At 40.6% G+C, this 21692-nt stretch overlaps 1 protein-coding gene across 4 annotated transcripts in view; it reads right to left on the reverse strand.

The window, feature by feature from the left end:
- Positions 1-21692, reverse strand: part of GRIA3 (glutamate ionotropic receptor AMPA type subunit 3) — a 158624-nt gene that overhangs the window by 82436 nt on the left and 54496 nt on the right. For all 4 annotated transcript variants that reach the window (XM_064518179.1, XM_064518180.1, XM_064518181.1 and 1 more), the window contains exon 4: positions 8222-8409. In XM_064518179.1, the coding sequence (XP_064374249.1) occupies positions 8222-8409 (188 nt within the window). The remainder of the gene's footprint in view (positions 1-8221; positions 8410-21692) is intronic.

A 21692-nucleotide genomic window follows, 5' to 3' on the forward strand; every position in this document is an offset into this window, starting at 1 on the left:
TACTAGGCTTAGTCTATGCAGCAGCAGAGGCCTTTTTAACTCATACGAGGTAATAAAGTTGCAGCAATATTTTTCCTTTCTGATCTTTTACATGCAATTTCCCAGGATAGGAGGTACACAGGGTATTTTTAAGGGCCTATGTATATTGTTGATAATTTTATTCATTACATATTTTGGAGGAACCAGCTTCCAGTAATACATGCTCCCTTATTGCTACATATGCACACCCATGGTCTGACACAACACGTGATAAACTTATTATAGCAACTTGGGCATTTTTTTTACTCACTGAGAACATTAATTTCATCTTAAATTGTTCTGCCTTTTTTTATCTTACTGCTTGAATGCTCTGAGATAAACGTGTACGTAAAAGGAGAGGCTTAGGTGATGCCCTCAGGTAGGGCTTTTACCTCAGGCAGAGCTAGCGGGGGGGCCTAGCCCACTTGGAGAGGCCAGGGGATTTCTGCACGGTGGGATAAGAGAAGGGAATCACATGCAAAAGTTTAATTACAGGCAGCAAGTGAGTGATTTGCACTGGCATGGGTACTTTGCCATATTAAGGCCTGATTCAAACCCACTTGTAGCCCAGAACAAAAGCACCATTGCTGTGGATCACGCTTAGGGACTGGATATCCTCTGGGGAGGTACACAGCAGCATCCAGGCTAAAAAACAGCAATGAGTCCCCACTCTGAAAATCTCGCCATTTAAACTGTAGCATCATAGCATTTTACAAAATGCACTTGGGAACGTCTTGGTGCAAGAGGGGCCCTTAAATGCCCCAGTGGCTCCTTTCCTTCCCCAGACACAGTGATTCATACCACACCGGAGCCATTAATCTCAGCTTAGTCAGCTGTGAAAAAGACATACGCTCTTGTGTGGCTTTCCTTTTACTGAGTTAGGACTTCTTCCCTTGTAAATGAACTTATGAGACACCAGAACTATCATGCTGTCTCTGGTGATGTATAACGCCTGTTTGCACAGTGGTATTGTACTAGTGCTATTCATTTTGATGCTGTGTTTCCTTCCTCTCCCTGCAGTTGGTTCATCTGAATTGTCGCCAAGATGGTTGCCTTGGAAACTAATTAAGGAAAACCTTTGGGTAGAAGCAGAGTTTCAAGCATTAAACTATTTGAGAGACAGATGCAGAAATTAAGGTAATGTCTGCAAAGATGAAAGGGCTTATCCTTTATATGGAGAAGAAAGAACTACATTAAATGCTAGGACCGTAACAAAGTAACTTCTATACAACACTGATTTTTAAAACCTGCAAGAGATGTGCGAGTGAGGGATTTTAAAAATCAGCCAGTGACTTAGCCAATGCGAAAAGGATTCTCACAGCAATTAGGCATGGAGAGCCGGACAAATACATTGGGACAAAAAATGTGAGGCGCTCACATGTTGAGCAAATGCTAGCTAGCTTTCTAGAGCGCTCCCTTTCCCTCAGATATTCTGCATCTTTAACAGATTTCTTGTGAATGTTGTTTTTGCAAAGTACCAGTACCTGAAGACCAGATCCTTAGTCCACAGTCCAGGAACACCATGGGAAGCATCAGTATGTACATTTGCTTCCAAAGTATCTCAAGTGTGGGAGTGAGAGGCTATCTCAGAACGGCCCTCAGGCTTGACTTTTTACTAAGACTGTCAACCAGAGTAACAATTAGAGCCAGCTACAGGAGAAGCTCATATGATGCAGATGTTGGCCTATATGATGCAGAGAGCTTTGCGAGGGCAAACACAGACAGGCAAATTCCTTGCACTGAAAAGCTGCAAGGAGAGGTGAATTATGCAGCAAATGGTGCCTTTAGATCTACCTATTAATTGAAGTCCAAAGCAAATACGTATTTCAGTCTTTCAGTGAGTACAATGGTAATAACTTAAATATTGCTTCCAGTTAATTCAGGATAACTGTGTTGACTCTATATTTGCAGCAGTGTAACTAACAAAAGATCTGCATTTAATGACAATGCAGAGATTGCCATATAAATATACATTTAACTGTTTGCATAAATGCATGCTGCAGACACTGTAGTGAAACTATGCAAAATACCAAAAGTAGATGCATGTGGCAACATTGGTGCGTTCATCTCTGTCTCCTGAATTATCATAAAATATAAAATTAGTAATTGTTGCTATCACAGAAAAAGAAAAGCTCTACTGAGGACTTCAGGTTTGTATGCCTTTGGCATAAGAAATCAGAGTTGCTTGGAAGTGGTCTTCTACATACAGCAGCATGCACATTTATGGTGGGACTTTTAATATTAATTATTGTTCTTACTGACCAGATAAATTTGGAACTTTGTTTTAATGTCTTTGAAATATTTTTATTTCAGACTCTGTTAAGCTTTGTGTGCCGTTACCTCAGTCCTTCTGTGGGATGACTAATGTGCTGTTAAACTCCTGTCACTTGGAATCTGCCTTGTTTTATGAAGTCTGGATGGTGGCTTTGGAGAGACATTACTATTTACAAGCTGGAAATCCTATCCCCAGTAATGTGTGAAATGTGCTATACCTGGGGTAGATTAACCCAGGATGTTGCTTCCCTCTGCTTCAGCAATGCATCTCTGGCTCTTCATTAGTATTATAGTTGATAGCAGCAGGCCCTTTAGGCAGATACAACTGCCACTTTTGACTTAGGCTCATTTTTACTTACCTTCTGCTAGCTCCAGTCCTGAGGATGACTGTCTGAAATAATTCCCTCCATACAGACCTGTGAGCTACAGAAACTATCTGGATACAGAGGGAAAGAAGTGACCTCTCATTCTGTTTTAGATCCCATTTGAAACAATACTCATGGGCACCTAATGAAGAAATGTCCTAAATTTTAAGTTTCTAGTTCACTGGAAACACAAAAATGAACTGTGCCAGTTTCTGAATGACGCGTTACACAACCCCGTACATACATCAGATACTCCCTTGGTGCCTCAGCTGAGCCCCCTCGAGCTCAGCACAGCTCCACACGGAGGACAACGCCAGCCCGGGGCTCCCAGCCCGGAGCAGCTCAGCGGGGCTCTCTGCTTTGGCTGTGCTCGGAGCAGCGCAGCAGCCTCAGGGGACATGGGAGCAGCAGGGTTCATCAGGGAAGCAGAAGCTGAAGCTGCCCACAGCTCTGCTCCTCCTTCAAGCTTCCCACTGTGTCTGTAGGCAGTTATTATATTAATAATTTCTATAGAGAATACAGGCAAACCCACACAGGACTATCTGTTTATAATGTAACACATAAAGCAGGAAGCATACATGAAAGCAGCACTGATTCTTGGCTTACATTTTTCCATTTTTATTTTTTTTTTTAAGGAATATTGTGGGCAACCAAATGCTGCAGTTTTGTCTTTGTTCTCATGAAACCCCAAACCTGAAAGCTGTTGTATAGTGAGCACAATTCCCTGAAATCTGAGCAGCTCTGCAGAGGCACGCAGCTGTGGCTGTACTGAAAACCTACGGAGTATCCTCTTAATCTCAAAATTTCAGATTCAAAGGTCAAGTCATAGACAGCATTTGCACCGAACAGAGTTCAGACAATCAGATTACCTTTCTTAATCCCATGGGTGCTTTACTTGAAGATGGGTTTTTGGGGGTTTTTTGTTTGTTTGTTTGGGTTTTTTCTTTTTTCTTTTTTTGGCAATTTGACTGTCATTTTAAAATTTTGGGGACTGCATTCTCTACTGCAATATTACCTCTGCTTTGTGAGATGCCTCCATTCAATATAGAGATTGCCTTGGAGCCTAACCTTTATGACGATGTTTAGAGATAGCGTCCTATTGATAAAAGCATACAGACGCCGGAATAAACAGGTCTTTTGTAAAGTTTCACCATTTTGATCCTGAATGCAGTTTCTTCCTCCTTATTTTCCCTTAGGAGATTTACTTCTAAATGGACACAAAGTCACTCTAGTCTGAAATACAGTTTATCTCGGGAATAAGAAAAACATATTTCTGAACTCAAAAACATGTCTGTAAATGCACAGTCGAATAGGCTAAAGCCTACTGTTAGTTCTCAAAACAAAATGTTTCTCTGTTTATGAGAACAAAATAACTTTATATCTATCTGTGAAGGAATATTGGAATATTTTAGCATCAAGGGACAAGAAGTGTAGGGAACTTATGAATTTTGCATGAGGTAAGTGTTGCTATCTGCATGCTTGAGAGGCCACCAGATGATTAAACTGGATATAGTTTTGCTGTGCAAGGAGGGATACAGATCCACATGCTCAATGGTTATAGAGCTATAGGGCAAGTGAAGAAACGGATGGTGACTCAGAGAATGACTTAATTTTCCTGCTTCCCCTCACTCTGCAGTTGACGAGACAGGGCCAGAGGTGATTTGAGCAGGGTGTCCACCTTTCAGACACAATGTGGGACCAGTCACAGGATTTGCTAGGCAGGGAATGAAAGCAGATGTGCTGCAGACGGCACAAAACAGGTTGCCCAGGAAGAAGGGGAGTCGGAGACTTCAGCTGGGGCGTCCTCTTTCCCCTACGTTGTATTTACATACTGGGGAGACATGAGAGAGAGATCCTTTCCTAGGCACACTATCCAGCCCCTCAGTAGAGACATGTGACAGAGCAGCATATGTCCCTATGTTTGCAAAACAGATGTGCCAGATGCTAAAGGCATAAGGAATACTCAAGGTCACTGTCTCACGTACCCATATGCTGCTGGAGGAAGGTACAGAATATTCCAGCAGGACCTGAAGCTCCTGAAGAAAATCCTCAGACGAGTAATTGACTTTGGATTAGCCTACACTTTTCAAGCGAGGTATATAAAAAGGCATCAAAGGAAGAGAACTGCACCCACTGACCAATCTGAAGCAGGAGAAGAGGTCACTCTTACTTAATCCAAGCACTAACACAAATCCATGATGTGTGGTTGCTGGAGCAGAGGACTGACAAGCTTGCAGAACGGCCTGGCCAAGAGCCCAAAGGTCTGATAGCAAACTCCGCACGTGCGTAGACTGTTTATTGGGTTACTGGATGTTTCTTTCTGCTGTGATTTTTGTTCTCTAGTAAGTTCTGTTTAAGCTTCTGAAGCCCAGGGTCAGTGGCAAATGCTGCCGTTGTCCCCGAGGGAAGGAAAGGGCAGGTGCTGGTGTGTCCCCACAGAGATCACAGAGACACCCGCTTGGAGGGACACACTGCTCCCAGAGGGCGATGGGAGGGCTGACACCTGCGTAGGTGCCCTGGGGGAGCCAAGGAAAGGAGCGGGATGGCAAGGGGGCCGGAGCCCCCATGCAGCAGCGCACACCAGCCCTGGGCTGGGACAGAGCCTGCCCACCGGGGCACTGCCATAACGGGCAGAGCCGTGACTTTCCCCTGCTGAGGAAAAGCTTTTCAAAGCTACCTGTGTGCTGCTAATGTGCTCAGGTGTCACAGCCTCTAAGCTGAGCAGACTTTCTAGACTCCACGCGTTCCACACAAGGCACCAATCTGACTTTCTAAACTGCAAAATACCCACTGGATTGGAAATATGCAAATCCAGAGTTATCTTTCCCCTTGATGGCATGCTATCTGCAAACACAGTTGGCTATAAAGAAGACAACTCACCGCTCCCTTGAGTAAACCAGCTGGACAGTTTTAAGCACTGCACATGCCTGTGAGATTTTTTTTTTTTTACCACCCTATGAGAAGATAAGAAGTAAGCAGAGGAGATGGAAGGAAAAGCCTAAAACCAGTAATTGTTCAGCTTTTAACACAGGGTCCACCATTACAGACTTTCCCTGCAGAAACTGATGTTATTGCTCAAGTCTCGGATTAAAAAACCAATTCACTGGAGGCTGTTGCCAGCAGATATTTTTATCATAAGAGGCACCAAACTGGGATGTGCTTGGGCAATTCTTTGTCAAGTGGAACGGTCCCAGTGAAATCAATGGGACAACACTCATGGAGAAGTGCTGCATAGCCAGACTCCTCTTGTTATACTGTTCTTCTTTTTAAGACATGGTTAGTACCAGAATATTTCTCTCAGAAGGTGCACGCTAGGCTTGCTTTACTATCTAGCTTGTTTTATCAAAAAATTCTGAATCCATTTTTGATATTGCAAATTCAAACAATTTTGCCTATGAGTAGCCTCAATGAAATTAAGCAGAAACTGTCACATTATATCCATGGATCAATATATATGAGACAGTATTTATGTGTGAAAATGCCTGCAGGATTTGGTTGCAAAACAATGAAATGATAGTACTCAACTTAACTGCTAAAGCTGATTGATATGGTCCTAAAATCCAACTGCAAGAAAATTTAAAGATCTCTTAGACATATTTGAGCTAATTTAGGATAAGGCTTATTGCACAATTTCATGGAAATAAAATTCAAAAGATCAACAATGCACATAACAGGAAAAGACTCATTTAACAGTACAGAGATGGGCTATTTACTAACTGATGACTTGAGGAAGGCTCTAATTATGCAAAGGTGTGAGTAAACTACCATAAGTTTGGGGAAACTTGGAGAACCCAGTAACACATCTTTAGTTACATGGATGCTAACCACATTGATAGAAAGCTGAATCAAACATTTAATAAAGTTATAATCTTACAAGGTTTGAACTTAGAATGGCTGCAGAAGAAGAGAGATTGCCAGGGTTTTTTTTACTATATGGTTTGGGTAGTACATGGCTCTCATTTTAGTCACTGGAATGGTTCAGTATTCTTTTCTCTCATTTGCACAATATGAGAGAGAGAGGGGAAAAAAAGAGAGAATAAAAATGAAATTGAATTAGAAAACTGAAACAAAAGGCCCATTCCCAGCTGAGAGTGGGCCCAAACCACACGTGTATATGTTATGTATGCACCCAAGTTACAGCTTGGCTCATGAGTGGTCTCCTGCATCATTTTCATGGTACTCAAGATATTGACTAAAAATTACAGTGGAAAATGCTACGATACATGTTAGCATTACTGTCACACTAGGTGTCAGAGTTTAGGGCCAGTGCCTGCTTGTGCTATGTTCTTTTGAAACAAGCACCTCTTTCCTCCCTGTTGCCCTTTGTCGCCAGGACCTAAGGGACCTGACTGGGACACAGCGACTCGGTCTCCACAGAGCAGCCCTCAGAGGTGCACCATAAGGCTTGACTGGAACTGAATGTTCTCTGAACAAACTCTGTGAATATATCTTCTGCAGTTCCTATAGTTTGTTTATGGCAGGGAGGTCAATTTGCTACCAGCTGACAATACAACATTTCTAAAGGATATGCTAATGCTTCATGAAATTTAAATGCTACTTTTCATCTATTCCATAGTATAAAGCCACAGTTATATTTATGAAGTAGCAAAAATCAGAGAGTTTTTCAGTCTTAAGTGAATTCCCGTGTGCTTATGAATAAACAAGCTGCGTGGCTTTGGTTCCATACCAACACCGCCTTGGCTGGGAGCACAGGCAGCAGAGAGCTCCTTATCTGCTACTACATCCCTTCATGCATGTTCCACAGCACCGACAGCGATTCAGGCTGCTACTGAGCAGGACACACACGTGGCCCCACTGAGCCATAATCAGCTTTATTGAAGCTGGTAGGCCCATGGCTCCTACTACAGCCTGATCCTTGTATGTACAACAGCCCGGTCTGACACTCTGGGTAGCACTTGGGGTGGCCAGGGGATATGGTCCTTCCTTCTCCTGGAGCAAAGCACACACCGAGAAGGCTGTGCAATGGCAAAACAGTCACCTGTCTCTCGTTCTCCACAGTGAAGGTGTTCACATTCTATCACTCAGACTTTAAGACTGTCCACAGCACCAATGCACAAATTTAGGTGTCCAAAAGTGCTAATGAACAGTTTGGACTACCAGCTGAATTTATCATTAACAATATTTCCATTTGAGTCAATTTTCTTTTAACATGATTCAGCATTCCTTTGCTGGTTTTTTACTTTTTGTTTCATGTTCCACATTAACAAACGACAGTTCCTACAATCAAACAACAAAGTTCAATCCCTTGTAATCTCTGTGAGTAGCCCTGATGCCAGTAATGTTGCTCTGGCAGCTCAGGTTTTAGGATCTAAACCTACTTAAAAATAATTCTTCATTAATGTTTGGAACAAAAATACTGCAGAGACATTTCCTGGTAGGTTACATATAAGAGCTACCACCAGTTACGAGCATCATTCAGGAATATTAATTTTACTAGGTAACTGGCCTGTTGTTGGGGCTCATATTTTAATTACATTCCAGAAATGGACAGTTCCAAAAACATTAACAAAGTCTGTCACTGTCCTGAAAATTAAAAAACATACCTGTTCCAAAATGGTGTTTATTCTTTCTACTTCACAGTCGATTAAATATCTTTTTTCTTGTCGCCTGTCCATCTCCTCTATGATTCTTCTGAACTCTTGAACATCCTTTATGCTTCCTACAGATCTGGCTGTCACTTGCCAGTTGTTCTGCACTGCTGCTTCCATAATCGCCTGAAGAATGGAAAATCCTGCAGGGAGAAGAGACAATGCAACCATTTAAAAACAAAACAAAAACAAAAACTATTTTGAATGTTTGACAAGGACTTCACAAAAAATTACATCATCTAAAGGGACACAGATTAGCTAATAACCTGCAATTGCTTCATTACTTGAGAAAGCAACAGCGTAGGGGCCAGTTTCTTATTTCTGCTATGTCGCTGCCAAATTCACTGACTTCAGCAGAATTGTTTGGCAGTATATTACTGTGAGGTGGATCAGAATCTGTCCAATATATCATATTATGACCCTCTCAGGGATGTTTATGTTTCTGCTGGGGTCCATGCCAGCTGAGAATAGGAACTTGCAGCCATTACGTGGGCAGAAGTCCATAAGTTTGAAGAGCTGGACAGAAGGGGTAATCTGCCTGTGCAGACTGCAGTAATGGGTCATTAACTGGCAAAGATCCAAGCACTGCATACAAGAATGCCAATTAAGTCATTGTGCTGGCTATTGGAGCCACAAACCACAGGAGAATATTTTACTTATATTCACTTTGATTTCAAGAAATGTTTTTAAATCTGGAGTGTAGCAGCATTAACCACACTTTCAATGCTTACATTAAGGTAATACCAACTCATTTAGCAGCTTCAACAGAGCAGGGAAGCAGCATGGACTGAACAGAGGCTGCTCAGTGGGTCACTTATCCTAGCAAACAGCACTGCACTCCTGGTGAACAACTGTGCCGGGGCTGCAGATTGAACTCAAGCAAAGTGCCTAAGCCAAGGCTGGTAGAACTGGGAATGGTAATCTTACAGGCAAGCTACGTAGGAGTCACAAACTGATTTGCATTCATTTCTTACAGTATTTAGCTGGAAATATGATGAACTACCTGTCTTGATTCAGAAAATTCACATTTTTGCATAGCTGTAATTGTTTCCAATCTGGAAGGACGCCATTCAAACACAGAGTTCACCTCCCTCAGGCACACGGAGTAGTTTCCAGTGGAGTTTCTTTGTACAGAAATTTCCACGTGAGCTATGTTTCAGCCCAGATAATTTAATTGCCAAATTTTCAGTCTAATCATTTAGTCACACTGTGGCCTTTCTCAGCCACAGCCAAACTTGAGAAGCTCAGATGTTTTTACATACACAAACACGTGCACAAACACACATGGTCAACAGGTGAAATTATTTATTTGTGTTCTGTGATAACCAGTCCCCTATGCTTCTGAAACAGAAAAGACTGAGCTACACAGGAACAAAATATTCACTGTTTTAAATTACACCAACAGCTATTCTCAACTCAGATGTCACTCTAGGAGTACTCCGGTAACAAAGACCTTGGGCTGCAGTCTGATCTCCCTCATCGTGCTGTAACTCTGCAGTGACTCGGGGAAGCCAGTGGAGCCACTGTCCATCTTTACTGATACAAACAGGGAAAGAAAGAGACTTCCCCATTGCTAGATTGCAGTTAGGCTATTAGAATTTGCCACGTGGCTTCCTTAACTTTCACTGAAAGGCTCTCACTTCCTCTACACAGCCTCCTTGATTCGTAATGCTTTTCCTTGTATGACTGCACTTTACTATCCTATGAAAGGTGGTAACAATTAATATGTACCCTGCTTGGGAATTCTTTCTGGCATCTTCTTTCCCCTGAGACTATTGAAAGGGAGGCATTTACATATGTATAGTACAATGAACTCAGTCTTCCTTAACATCATATTTTACAAAAATGGCTGTGATGTTGGTGACAGTATTATGATTCCATTACACGCAGGAGGAAGATCTAAGCCTAAGCTATTTGGTCAGCTACAAATGAAGAATTCTGATGTGGGAACATAAACACCATTAATGGAGATTTACAAATGCTTTGCATATAAATATGTGCTTTTTAAAAAATGTGATTTCACTAAGCAAAGAATATTTACAACTTTGTTTCATCATTCTTACAATGTGTAAGTTTGAATCTTGAGTTTGCTATAAACAACAGAAAACAGTCCATAAGTATATTTTTTCACTCAAAATTGAACAAAATGGCTCCACAGATTAGAAAAAACATGACACCTTTAAAAATCTATAGCTCTATTATCTGCTAGTAACATATACAAAACTCACAAATTGTCTCAAGGAAATAAGTGAACATGAATATGCTGGAGAGCAGATGCCATTGCTTGACTGTCATGCATCCAGGTTTCAGTTAAAATTCTTTGAGTCAGAGCTTGTTTTCTCAAACTTCGAGTATCTTACAAAAAAGCTGGGCAATTTTCTTAATTCTGTGCAATTGCATCTCTGTGTATGTGGGGGCGTGTTTTTCCATGCATGTGTATTAGTCAGTAGTTACCATTTCAAGAAAGGGAAGTGCAAGGTTACTCAAAAGCCTTTCTCCTATCCACGAAAATATGACCACATCAGTCTCAGCATGAAAAACTTCCAGGGTTTCCTCATCATTTCTATCTTCTCTACCTCCAGTTTCTCCTTGTCATACTGAATCTTCATAGTCACAGTTCCTTTTATCCTTGTCATTTCTTGAAATCGTCCCTAAGGTTATTGTCCGTGCTGTGTCAGCTATCCTCTTTGGGGCCCTCTTTCTCTCCCTTCCTCACTGGGAGAAGCATCATTTGCCCTTCCTGCGATCACTTACCAGGCTAGTCCACTAACGACCTTTACAAACCCCATTCCCCTTGCTTTACAAAAGCACCGTTCAGTGCTCATGCTTTCAGGCAAGCAGTACGGTCGTGTCTTTGCAAACACATTCGCTGTTCCCAACCTCTGATATCTCTCCATGCCTATTGTCTTCAGCACCACTTACTACATTGCTATCTATTACGGAATATTTATATAAACAACATGTTCCAGGCTTCAGCTGCACTTTACCACGAAGAGTGCTGTTACATAAGCAGTACAATTGTTTAAATAAAAGGATCATCTTATCTTTAAATGTGAACTTTTCTTCTCCTTAGCATAACAACGCAAACCGTGACAATTCTGCAGTTCTGTAAGGGTAGCGAATGGGAAATTATATTCCCTGTTTTGTGCATGTCAGTGACCAGACCTGTGCACTGAGCTTTTCCATTCTGCACCCTCCACCGAATTCATTGCGTGAATGTGCCACAAGAGCTGCCGGCCCCTGAGAGCCCTGGAGTTGCTGAACTCTCATGGGCGCCTCTAGTCTCATTCACCCAAAAGGAAACTAGCCAGCCACTGCAATTATCTCCATTTTGTAGTTCTTCTGTGGGCTGTATCAGATCTATCCCGAAAGGTTAAAGGACTGATAATTCACCACAGGTCTGTGAACAAGCCATTCAGGAAAGGCTTTCATTGATATTGTTGCTAGTTCATACCACTTCAAATGTTTCAAGTAAGAGCTAAGCAAAGCCGGAAAACATCAGATGAGGCAAGAAAAACATTTTCCTTCTAGCTGATGATAGCAAGGAGATAATTTAAAAATAGGTTCCTAATATCATTGCTAAAACTCAGAGGCTATTTGTTCTATAGTTAGGATATATATAGACAACAGGAAAAATTCGCTCAGGATCCAACCTGATCCTTTGAGCCCTTTTTTCTCAGACACACCTAGAATGTGAGAAAGGAGAAAGATAGAAGCCATACGCACTTCTCTGAAAACACAGTTTTGGATGCTAGCTTTTCTGATGGCACCACATCCCTTCACTGCACTACATTATTAACATGTTGGCATTGCTGATTCACAAATAGGTCCGGTTGCATGATGGGGATGTCCCTACTCATCAGGTCATGTAACAGACCAGATTACACTCTGGTCCCTTCCAGTCATCTGCTGGGGAGGGGACACACCTGTGGTCTTTGAATGCAATTACACAAGTCACTCTGACTTGCGCCTACTAAGAGCTTAGGCAATACTAGGCTTAGACATATCAATGTCTGGCTCACACTTAAAATATTGATGATTTAAAAAACCTAACCCTCATCTAAACAGCCTATAATATGACTGGGATGGAGACAACCATACTAATAAAACTAGAACAGAACAAGTGCCTAGTTTGCTATTCAGTAAACAAAAGCAAGCATTTTGAATTTTGTTGACTGAAGCTTGCAAAGAGGGAAAATATTCACTGCAAGTTTCCCTCAAAACAGGGAAAATACTATTTGTTACTATAGCTATCTCTGTATTTTAAACAATCCAGACAGAACTACATCCCAGGCAGTCCTTGCTGCAGCCAGACTCAGCCACAAATACACCCAGTATCTTGACACTTCTGACATCTTAATCTTTCAGATCATTCCTTTGATACAGGCATGTCTCAACTGACACTACTAACACAGGTAAAGAGGACATTTCACTCATTTTCATCTGTCTATGAAAACTCACAAGACTTTTCCCACATCCATGTAAGCAAGAATTATTCATGTGAGTAGCTTGCTCAGCCAGACAAAACTCTACTTACTACATCATTGAACTTATTCTTGTTCAAATAGCAGCAATCATTAATGTGTCATGAGTAATGACTACACTGGAACATCTGTAGCATCACATGAGAGCCCTCAGAATTGGCACTAAAGAACTTACTGAGAAAAAAATTACCACTGATGTAAATCATTCCTTTTCTGAATGTTCCGGATAAGAGTTTAGATCCTATCCTTCAATTAGAAATGAAAGAGTATTTGCTTGCAGTCCTCCTTCTTTTGCCTTGCCAAGTACCAGAGATCTTTAAAGGGTGTATCTTCCTGGAATGCAGCATGTTTGTGCCAGCTGAACGGACATCAGTGCTGATCTGAATACTTGTGTTTTGAACTATGTACCTGTGACATGATCCGAATAACTAAGATGTGGGATTATGAGCGAACTTCAGGCATTTAAGAGTGGAGTCATGACTGGCAAGGGCACCATGAACCCACCAGACAGGAGGCCATCAAGGCAAATGCTTTCCCATGCCAAATACAAATTCTATGATGCCAGCTTACAGTTTGAGCCTACCGGGGGTCCATAAGTTGAGATACGGTTGGATAGTCTATGTGCTTGGGACTGAACCCAGCACTAATTTAAGAGCAAACAGATAAAAGGATTCATCTAAATATGTTAGGTGAGAGTAAAAAAAAAAAAACAATCAATGAATCCAAAATGCTACCTATCATTCAAAATCCAAACACATCAGTTAGGCAAGTATGCTTTGCATAGCAACCTGTCTCTGCTTAGCAATTTCATAGTCAGGGACCAAGCAAGGAACAAGCTGCTAAATTAGTCACTGGTAAGAGATGCAGCAAATGACTAGTACTGTGGAGTGTTCTTTTAGTCTAACACAATTAAGTTCAAATTATTAAATAAAAAGCAGAATACTTGCATTCCATCTGCTTTTGACCTGAGTACTTCTATCCGGTAACTTGCACGTGAAGTGTTACTCTCTGCTATTCTGGTAGCAGACAACTTTTTAGACCAAGTAGCAAACACATTCTAAAATTATTTTTTTCTTCTGCTTTCTCTCTTCACCCAAACTCTAGTCTCCCCTGTACGTATATTACTGCAACCTGTCTACACGAACAGATACGTCAGCTTGGTTGTGTGAATGTGAACTTGCCTAGCTTTAAAGGAGAATTTACAGGAACCATCCGGTCTGCATTTGTTCAGGATGGGATATAGCTAAACATGCAGGAATTCTGATCTGCTGAATGTGAGTAAAAGATTTTTAAGTCACTGTTTCTGAATGCAGTTCACCTTGATCTGTTCTTTCATGACAACCTTGCATCTAATTCGCCCCCTCATTTTACTGAAGTTCTAGTTCAGTGCAACTTCAGTGCTTTTGAATGAAGCTGTGCCAGTGTAAAATGAGAGTAACGTAGTAAGGGACCAAGGAGTACAATAACCAAGGGAAGACATAAAGATGCCACCAGCAATGCCGTTACTTCTGTAAGGGGACTTCTACATACGACTTTCACAGTAGTTTGGGAAGGCCTCCTGGAAAATGACAGATAGGTATACCTCAAAACAACAATGGAATCCAAAGCTTATGGAAAGGGCTGAACTCTAGTTCTAGCTTTGCTGTGCAGATCTTTATTTAAATGTTTCCAAAGGAATATTAATATTTCGGTGATTATAGATTTCTAGATGTAGAAGGGGAACAGAACAGACAAGATGGGAACTCTTTGAAACCAGAGTACATTCTGCTTGAAGAAAACATAACAGGTAAACATTGTGGCAGAGAAGACAGAAGAGTTAACTCAGGAAATCAGAAGGAATAATATTTTGAAAAGTGGCAGAAGGTGAAGAGCATTGTGTTGCCTAGTGGGCCTGGGCTGCACTGACAGAGGCAGCAGGGAGGGGTCTGGAGATCTGGAAGACATGGGCCTGGGGGTAATGGAAGAGAGCCTTCCTAAAAGGAAAACATTTTTACATGCAAACTGCAAAATGGTAAAGCTACTTTAGCAGTAAAAACAATTAATTATTTTTATTTAGCTCAAAAGTTAATCTGTTTAAATGCAGAGAGACTTCATCCATTAAGCTCTACAATCAGTCCAGGGCTTTGCCCCTCTCCAGCATGAACAGAAGACCTGAAAGCCTAATGCTATGCAGTAAGCACAGTGCTAGCACTGTCACAGAGTGGGATGCAGAAATTCAGAACAAGCCATTTGCTAATTACAGTCCCACAGTCTTACTGATCTCAGGAAACTAATGCCAAAGCCTTAGTACAATACCTTAGCCCTGGCTAGAGGCAGCCTTCCATAGTGGCTTCATTCACTTCTGTTCATCTTCATGCACTTCTATCAGTTGATCACACTGTTTTGGAGCCTGAATTACTGCCTCTGGTAGGGAGCAAGCTAGACTATCTACCTCATGTTCTGCTGCCTGCAACAGACTAGCCTTCAGCTGAGAAGCCTTCAAATGGTATAATCAGATAGAAGTTTCCTTGAGTAGGAAAGAAGAAATCAAGATAGATAGACAAATATATTACTAAAGACTCTCTTCAGACCACCAGGGTTCCATTCTTTCAGTAGTCCTGTCCATTGGCTACTGAAGAAACCAGGTCTGCCCACCCTGGATTGAAAACATTTCAGTCACTCATAACCCTCAATCTCAGATGCCACCAAGGCTGGTCTAAGCGAGATGCTTCAGCCTTAACTTATCCTTAACTTCAGGCAGTTTTGGAGGAAAATCACAAAGGTTCTCTTTCTTGTTGAGAAAGAGAGACACTGTGTGCGAGTTTTATCACTTTTCTGTGCTTGTAACATGTACATAAATCAACAGAAGAAAATTCAGACATAAAATTGTGTAAGGCAGCATCTTGTGGGTATCATTCACAACCCTTACCTGCAACAGAGAAACTGAAAGGGAACAAAATCCCAATGTGTTGACTAGCACTCAACTGATGAGGCTAATTACTGGATGTTAAAAATACATATCTAATTGTGTTTACATATTTATCTCAGCAAAAAGATTCTAATTAGGAATCACAGAGCTACTAATTATCAGGCTGGATAAGAAAACCTAACTTGCCTGCAAGACAACCGAAGTACATTATAGGAGAAGCCAATTCTCAAAGGCAAAGCTTACAAAAACCACAGTCAGATCACCTGCGGATGTGCTAGACACATAGTGAATCCAACTCCTCTTTTGGTGACAAGAGTGACTATCAAAGGGATATGTTTGGCTTATTGTATCACTTGGAGAAAAACGGAAAGCGAAGAGCCACGCTGTACAGAACGCAAGAAGCATGTGACTTGCAGTGTGCAGTTCGGTAATGGAGCCAAGTTGCTTAACTACCTTTTCAAAGCTTGGCTGTGCCTGGTCCTTGTCTGAGCGAGGTGGTGCAATGAATGCTGTCTTTATTCAGGAAGCAAAAGGGCTGCTCATATATGTAATGCTAAACCTGGCCTTCCTATTGGCATGAATATGGCTATACGGATTTCCTTCCTCTCTTCAATTAGCTTGCAGAGCTCCTGACATACCAGGGCCCTAATGGCATACTTTAGCCAAGCTTCATTATTTCAGAAGTACGTCATATGTGGGCCTGGATCTCACACAACTGAACAGAGTTAACAGAACTTAACACAAAGCAGTGTACGTCATATGAGACGTTTCTGCATCATTCTGTTTTCAGAAATTTCTTATAAAAACATTAATTCTCTTAACAACACTTAGCACTTAATACTCAAAGCACTGCAAATTAACAGATGTATTGTCAGCATTCCCATGTGAGATAGGTAAAAAGTAAAACAGACATAGAATCAAGAAATCAGTTGTCCTATCCCATAAAGATAATTAGTAATAGGGCCAATAGTTGAATGCAGAATCTCCTGATTCATATATCTAGATTCATTTTCTACTTCAAGCTGTATTACAGTTGAGCATACACTTTTTAAGATTCTTATACTGCCTGCAACACATTAGCCACTGAAGTTATACAGTAAAAACACCAGTATGTTATCTCAGAAAACATTTTCCTGGTAATCTTATTTGCTAGAGTAAATTCAATAGCTACCTAGTACCCAATCAACTGAGACACGGATGGAAAGTGTTCTGTATTATTCTAGGTGAAATTGCACGATTGTGGTACAATTACAGAGTTAAAAAGGAAATTATAGTGTGTAATTATCATCTAAAAAAGGAAATAAAAATGAACACTTTCCTAAGCTTATTTAACTTTTCTTTAGCCAAAGAAGCATGCTAGTGTATTTATTCTGACATAACAGATGTCTCTGGAATAGGGAAACTTATCCACTTATCAACTGCAGAGGATATCTGCAACAGCTAAGACTTGGTCTCACATATCATTGCTTTCATCTGAGAAGCTAAAAATATAATTTTAAAGTATGATACAAACTTAAAATTATTGATAACACAAGTTAATTCTTTGCTGCAATATGCACTGGATATTTAGTATGAGCACACAAGACTATTGCTGACTGCTTTCTCCTAAAAACATGTCTAAAAACTGCTGAGTCTAAAAAATGATAAATATTATTCCTTTGAAGAAACAATCAGGAGATTATGGTAATCAGGCCACGAATTGAAATACATATTCATCACAAATAAAAGCTGGGATCACCTTAGATAAATGTCTTGAAAAAAGATTATGCAGTTGGATTGTCCTCAGACACAGAAAATTATTCTTTCTATCTGACCTTCAGTCAGTCATGTTAGAAAAATATTTATTCCCCTCCCTAACCTTTATCTAAACTTTCTGTTTCTCAAACTACCTGAGCAAACAAATCTTCTGCCTCTGGGAATTTTCATTAACAGATGTTATCAGCCTTTCAAAGTCTCTCTTCATCAACATCTCACCCTTTGGTATCTGCATTTTAATTGCCCTTGCAGCTGGAATATATCTCATGTCTCAACCTGTAAGTTAATTTCCTTTTATTTATTCTGAACACTAAAAAAATGTAGCAATCAAAGGGCGAATGCTGATTTTAAAAATATTCTGAAATTTAAATGAGTTTTTATGATAATATAGATGATAATTTATGGATTCATACTCACAGCCTGCACGTGTGTTTCTTTTCAATCACTCACTTTGTAATTTCTGCCTTTTTTGCCAATGGGTAGCAAAGAGGAACTTGTATATAGCACAATTACCTAATTTTTTTTCAGTACTAGCATTTCTCTTCATACCAATAACGTACCTATTAATGACAGGGTCTCATATTAATTTGAAATAGGTCTGCAAACCTTCTAGACTACCTGGCAATACAGATTTCATCTGAATTGGGCCTGAACATACAAGGATACTTCCTCTGCACTGATCAGGGCACAGGATATATCATTTAAATTTGCTTTATACTGATGCTTGCTTTAGTGCAGCCACTGGATGACAGCTTACCAAGTTAGCAGAGAATTAGCATGACACTGACAGACAACACCCCACCTGGCATAAAGCTAAGGGGTAGCAAGTTACCCTGTCAAAATGCTTAACACATATGAGGTGGCAGAACGAGCACGTACTGGTTCAGCGCTCTGTATCAGTGGCCTAACACCATTACTTCTTGCATCGCTGTGTAATGCGTGTCAGGGAAAAGATCAGGTTTATTCTGCAGGGTGCTGACATACAACGGGCTCACATAACCTACAGAGTAGAAACTACCAATTGCCAGTAAGGAAATTCCTTGGTCTTTACCTGCTTCTGAAAAATGACAGTAGAAGGGTAATCTTGTTTTTAATATTAAATTTTACGGTCATATTTGAATATTAGAGATCTGTTTCATTACATCAAAAATCACTATGAATTTTAGCATTAGCCATCCCTTCCCTACTACCACTCACATTATTTTTTGTCTGTATTTTGCAACTCCTAAATACAAGGATTGCAGCCTTAGATGGGGAAAACACCCTGGGCTTAAATATGAGCACAAAGGCGGATCCACAGTCCGCTGCTGAATATGCTAGTCCTGATGTAGCTCAAGGAGGCAGCTTAGACAAAATATTAGGCTGGATTGTATGGAAATGTGTGAACATTTCAGCTTAAATATTCACTAAGTGGAGATAGGGATGTGATTCAAAAGTGTAGCTTTGGCTTCATTTTTTCAAGTTTGGAAGTGCTCACCAGGGAAAGGAAGGAGAGGGAGAACATTGCTGGAGCTGGTGCCTCACATTAGCAAGGGTTTGGCTTCAGCTCCTGACTTCTCTAAAGCATTTGAGATTGTCCGTGACTACAACACTCCTCCTTCTGCGACACAGATTGGTTTTTCTGTGGTTCCATCCCATTCGTTTTTATGCTTCTCAAACGGAATTTGTACAGGAAGGCATAATGCAATTCTGGTCTATCAAAAAAATAATGGCAACATTATCTAGGCATGGATAGAGTTTGTCTAATTTACTACTGTCATAACTGATGGCTTAGAAATACCAGTATGATGGGCTTCATAGAGAAACAGAACTCAGGGGATAACAAGTAAAACTTCCAAGGCAATTTCATCAAATACTCAGCCTCATCCTACCCGACCACTTTGGACAAAAACTGGTCCTGCACACAGACTGCCTGTTCATAAAGAGGCACATATGCTCAAAATTCTTCCGCAAACTAGCATACAGAAAATGTACACTGCTGCATCACCACGAATATGGAATCATTAAAAAGTTAGGGTTATTTCAAGAACTAATGGTTACTAGATCTTAGTTAATTGCTATTGAACACCTAAAAATGTGTTTCTTTAACTATGTATCAATAAAGTTTCAAAGAGAAAAACTTGTTCTTGCACATTCAGATGGTAAGAGAGTATGCTACATGATCTAAAAATAGTAATAAACAGGATACTTGCAACAACTAATACTTTTGTCTATGATCTCAGAAACCGCTCACTTCACAGTGCAGCGTAGGTAAAATTTTCACAGGTATCTTTCTTTCATTTCCAAAAGTGAATTGGATAGCATGCTAGGACTGCATTTTCAGAGGCAATTAAGATGCAGATGGTGAAGTATCTCAGCAGGTGAGATACTTGCACTCCCTTGATTTAAAAGGCAGACAGGTGCATATTTCAGTGAGGTGCTTTTGACAATGCCACGATGTGTATGCGGAAACCCTAAATACCTCTGAAATACCTGTCCCTTGGAAATCACTTATGAAAATAGGATATGTGCTTTTGAGAATATGTACTCTGTGGCCTGCTTAGAAAGTGGCACAGAATTCTCTGCAGAATATGTTGCTAATTAGTTACTTTATTGCAACACATTCAACAAGTGCACACAGCAGGACCGCCTGACTCAATGGGATGCGTACATACCTGAGAAGATTTATAAATTATTACCTTGGAGAAGAACAGGGAGTTAGAAATATCCCCTCCAAGGCTGCAGAGTGGGAAAATACAAAAGGAAGGCGTTGCGTCTAAGCTGCAAGCTCCTTATTTTCAGAGTTTTAAACTAAATTGTTCATGTTTTCTCAGAGTTGTTTTGTAAAATTAGAAAGCTGTAAGAAACACATCCTTGGGACCAGTCAACCTCAATACTCCCATTACTTTAGACTTTGTACCCAATTACTCTGCCAAGTGTTTATTCTTATTCAAAATGTATATGCTATTTGAATATTCAATTCTATATTCAGTGAGACAAAAGAACTCTTCTATTCTACTTGTTCTGATGTTATACTGATGCGTGACTACCCTTCCATGACTCTAAAGCATCACAGATCTAATTGCACGGTTAGCAAACCATGATGATAAAATATGCAAAACATTTGGTATTATCTAATCTGAAGAAGAAACTATATAGTGAATTGTGCACAGAGCTAGAAGCACAAGCACTGATAGTTCTCGTCATTCAGTTTAGCATTACTGTAGTCTTTCAGGAAGAGGAAGATTTTTTGCACTGAAGAAATGAGGTCCCTGTATATAGAATGGGAAGGTTTCATGTGTTCTGCTCAAATGAACACTTTAAAACAGAAGGTAATCGTTCCAATACTACCCTCCTTCAGTAGGGCGGCACTTGTTTGAAGTTTAGTCTTATTTTTTCCCAGGTAAACTATGCAAGACTTCTCTATTTTAACACTTTTTGTCTCTATAGTAATTATTTCTGTACAGGTATGAAAGGCAAGGGAAAACCAGGTCAGTCATGCCTGCGAGCAACTGGAGGTGCCTTCAGTAAAAAAAATTCCAGCTAACCTGGCTAATTATGAATGTACAGATGTTCTAGGCCCAAAATATAATGCCAGTGTGTACTCCAGGGAGCTGCTCCCCTCTGATTATATTCAATAGTAATGAACCTTCCCCCTGCAGTGATATTCCAAGCCAACATCTTCATTTTTACAGGAAAAAGATCTACTATTGCTGTTTCTGGAAAAAAACCCCAAACATTTTAAAAGCATATTCTCTAATCACAGGATTATTACGACTGTGCTATATACCACAGCACATCAAGACATCATGAATCACATTCTAACTGCACTGCTACACTCACCAGCTCTTAGGACTTAGCTCTTGATGCCAAATTCTCTTGCTCGCTATTTGGAGCATGTCCCATCACTTCACCTACTCCGTTTCTTTTGTATTCAACAAGATTTTTGTCCCTGTCTTGAAAGGTCTACACTGTGCATTTCATGCCTATATCATTGTCCTCATTCTTCGGATAGCCCTTTTTGCTCTGTCAGTAACGGAAATCTTGTCAGCATCTCCATTCCTGTCTTTCAGAAATAGCAATGTTGTCCCCCTTGCTACACTTCACGTCTTCTGCTCATTTACTTGCCCCATGGAGATTCACCTCTGCCAACGCCTTGGCAGATACGGAACTGAGGACTAAAAATAAAAGCATGCAAGCTGAGACCATGGTCCTACCATGCAGTTAACAGATGTCCAGTCTACAACTCCATTGATGACATGTTGCACTAGGGGTTCAGGATCACAGGGGCACAGCGTAC

This window comes from Dromaius novaehollandiae, chromosome 11 (genome assembly GCF_036370855.1).
Source record: "Dromaius novaehollandiae isolate bDroNov1 chromosome 11, bDroNov1.hap1, whole genome shotgun sequence".
NCBI lineage: Eukaryota > Metazoa > Chordata > Aves > Casuariiformes > Dromaiidae > Dromaius > Dromaius novaehollandiae.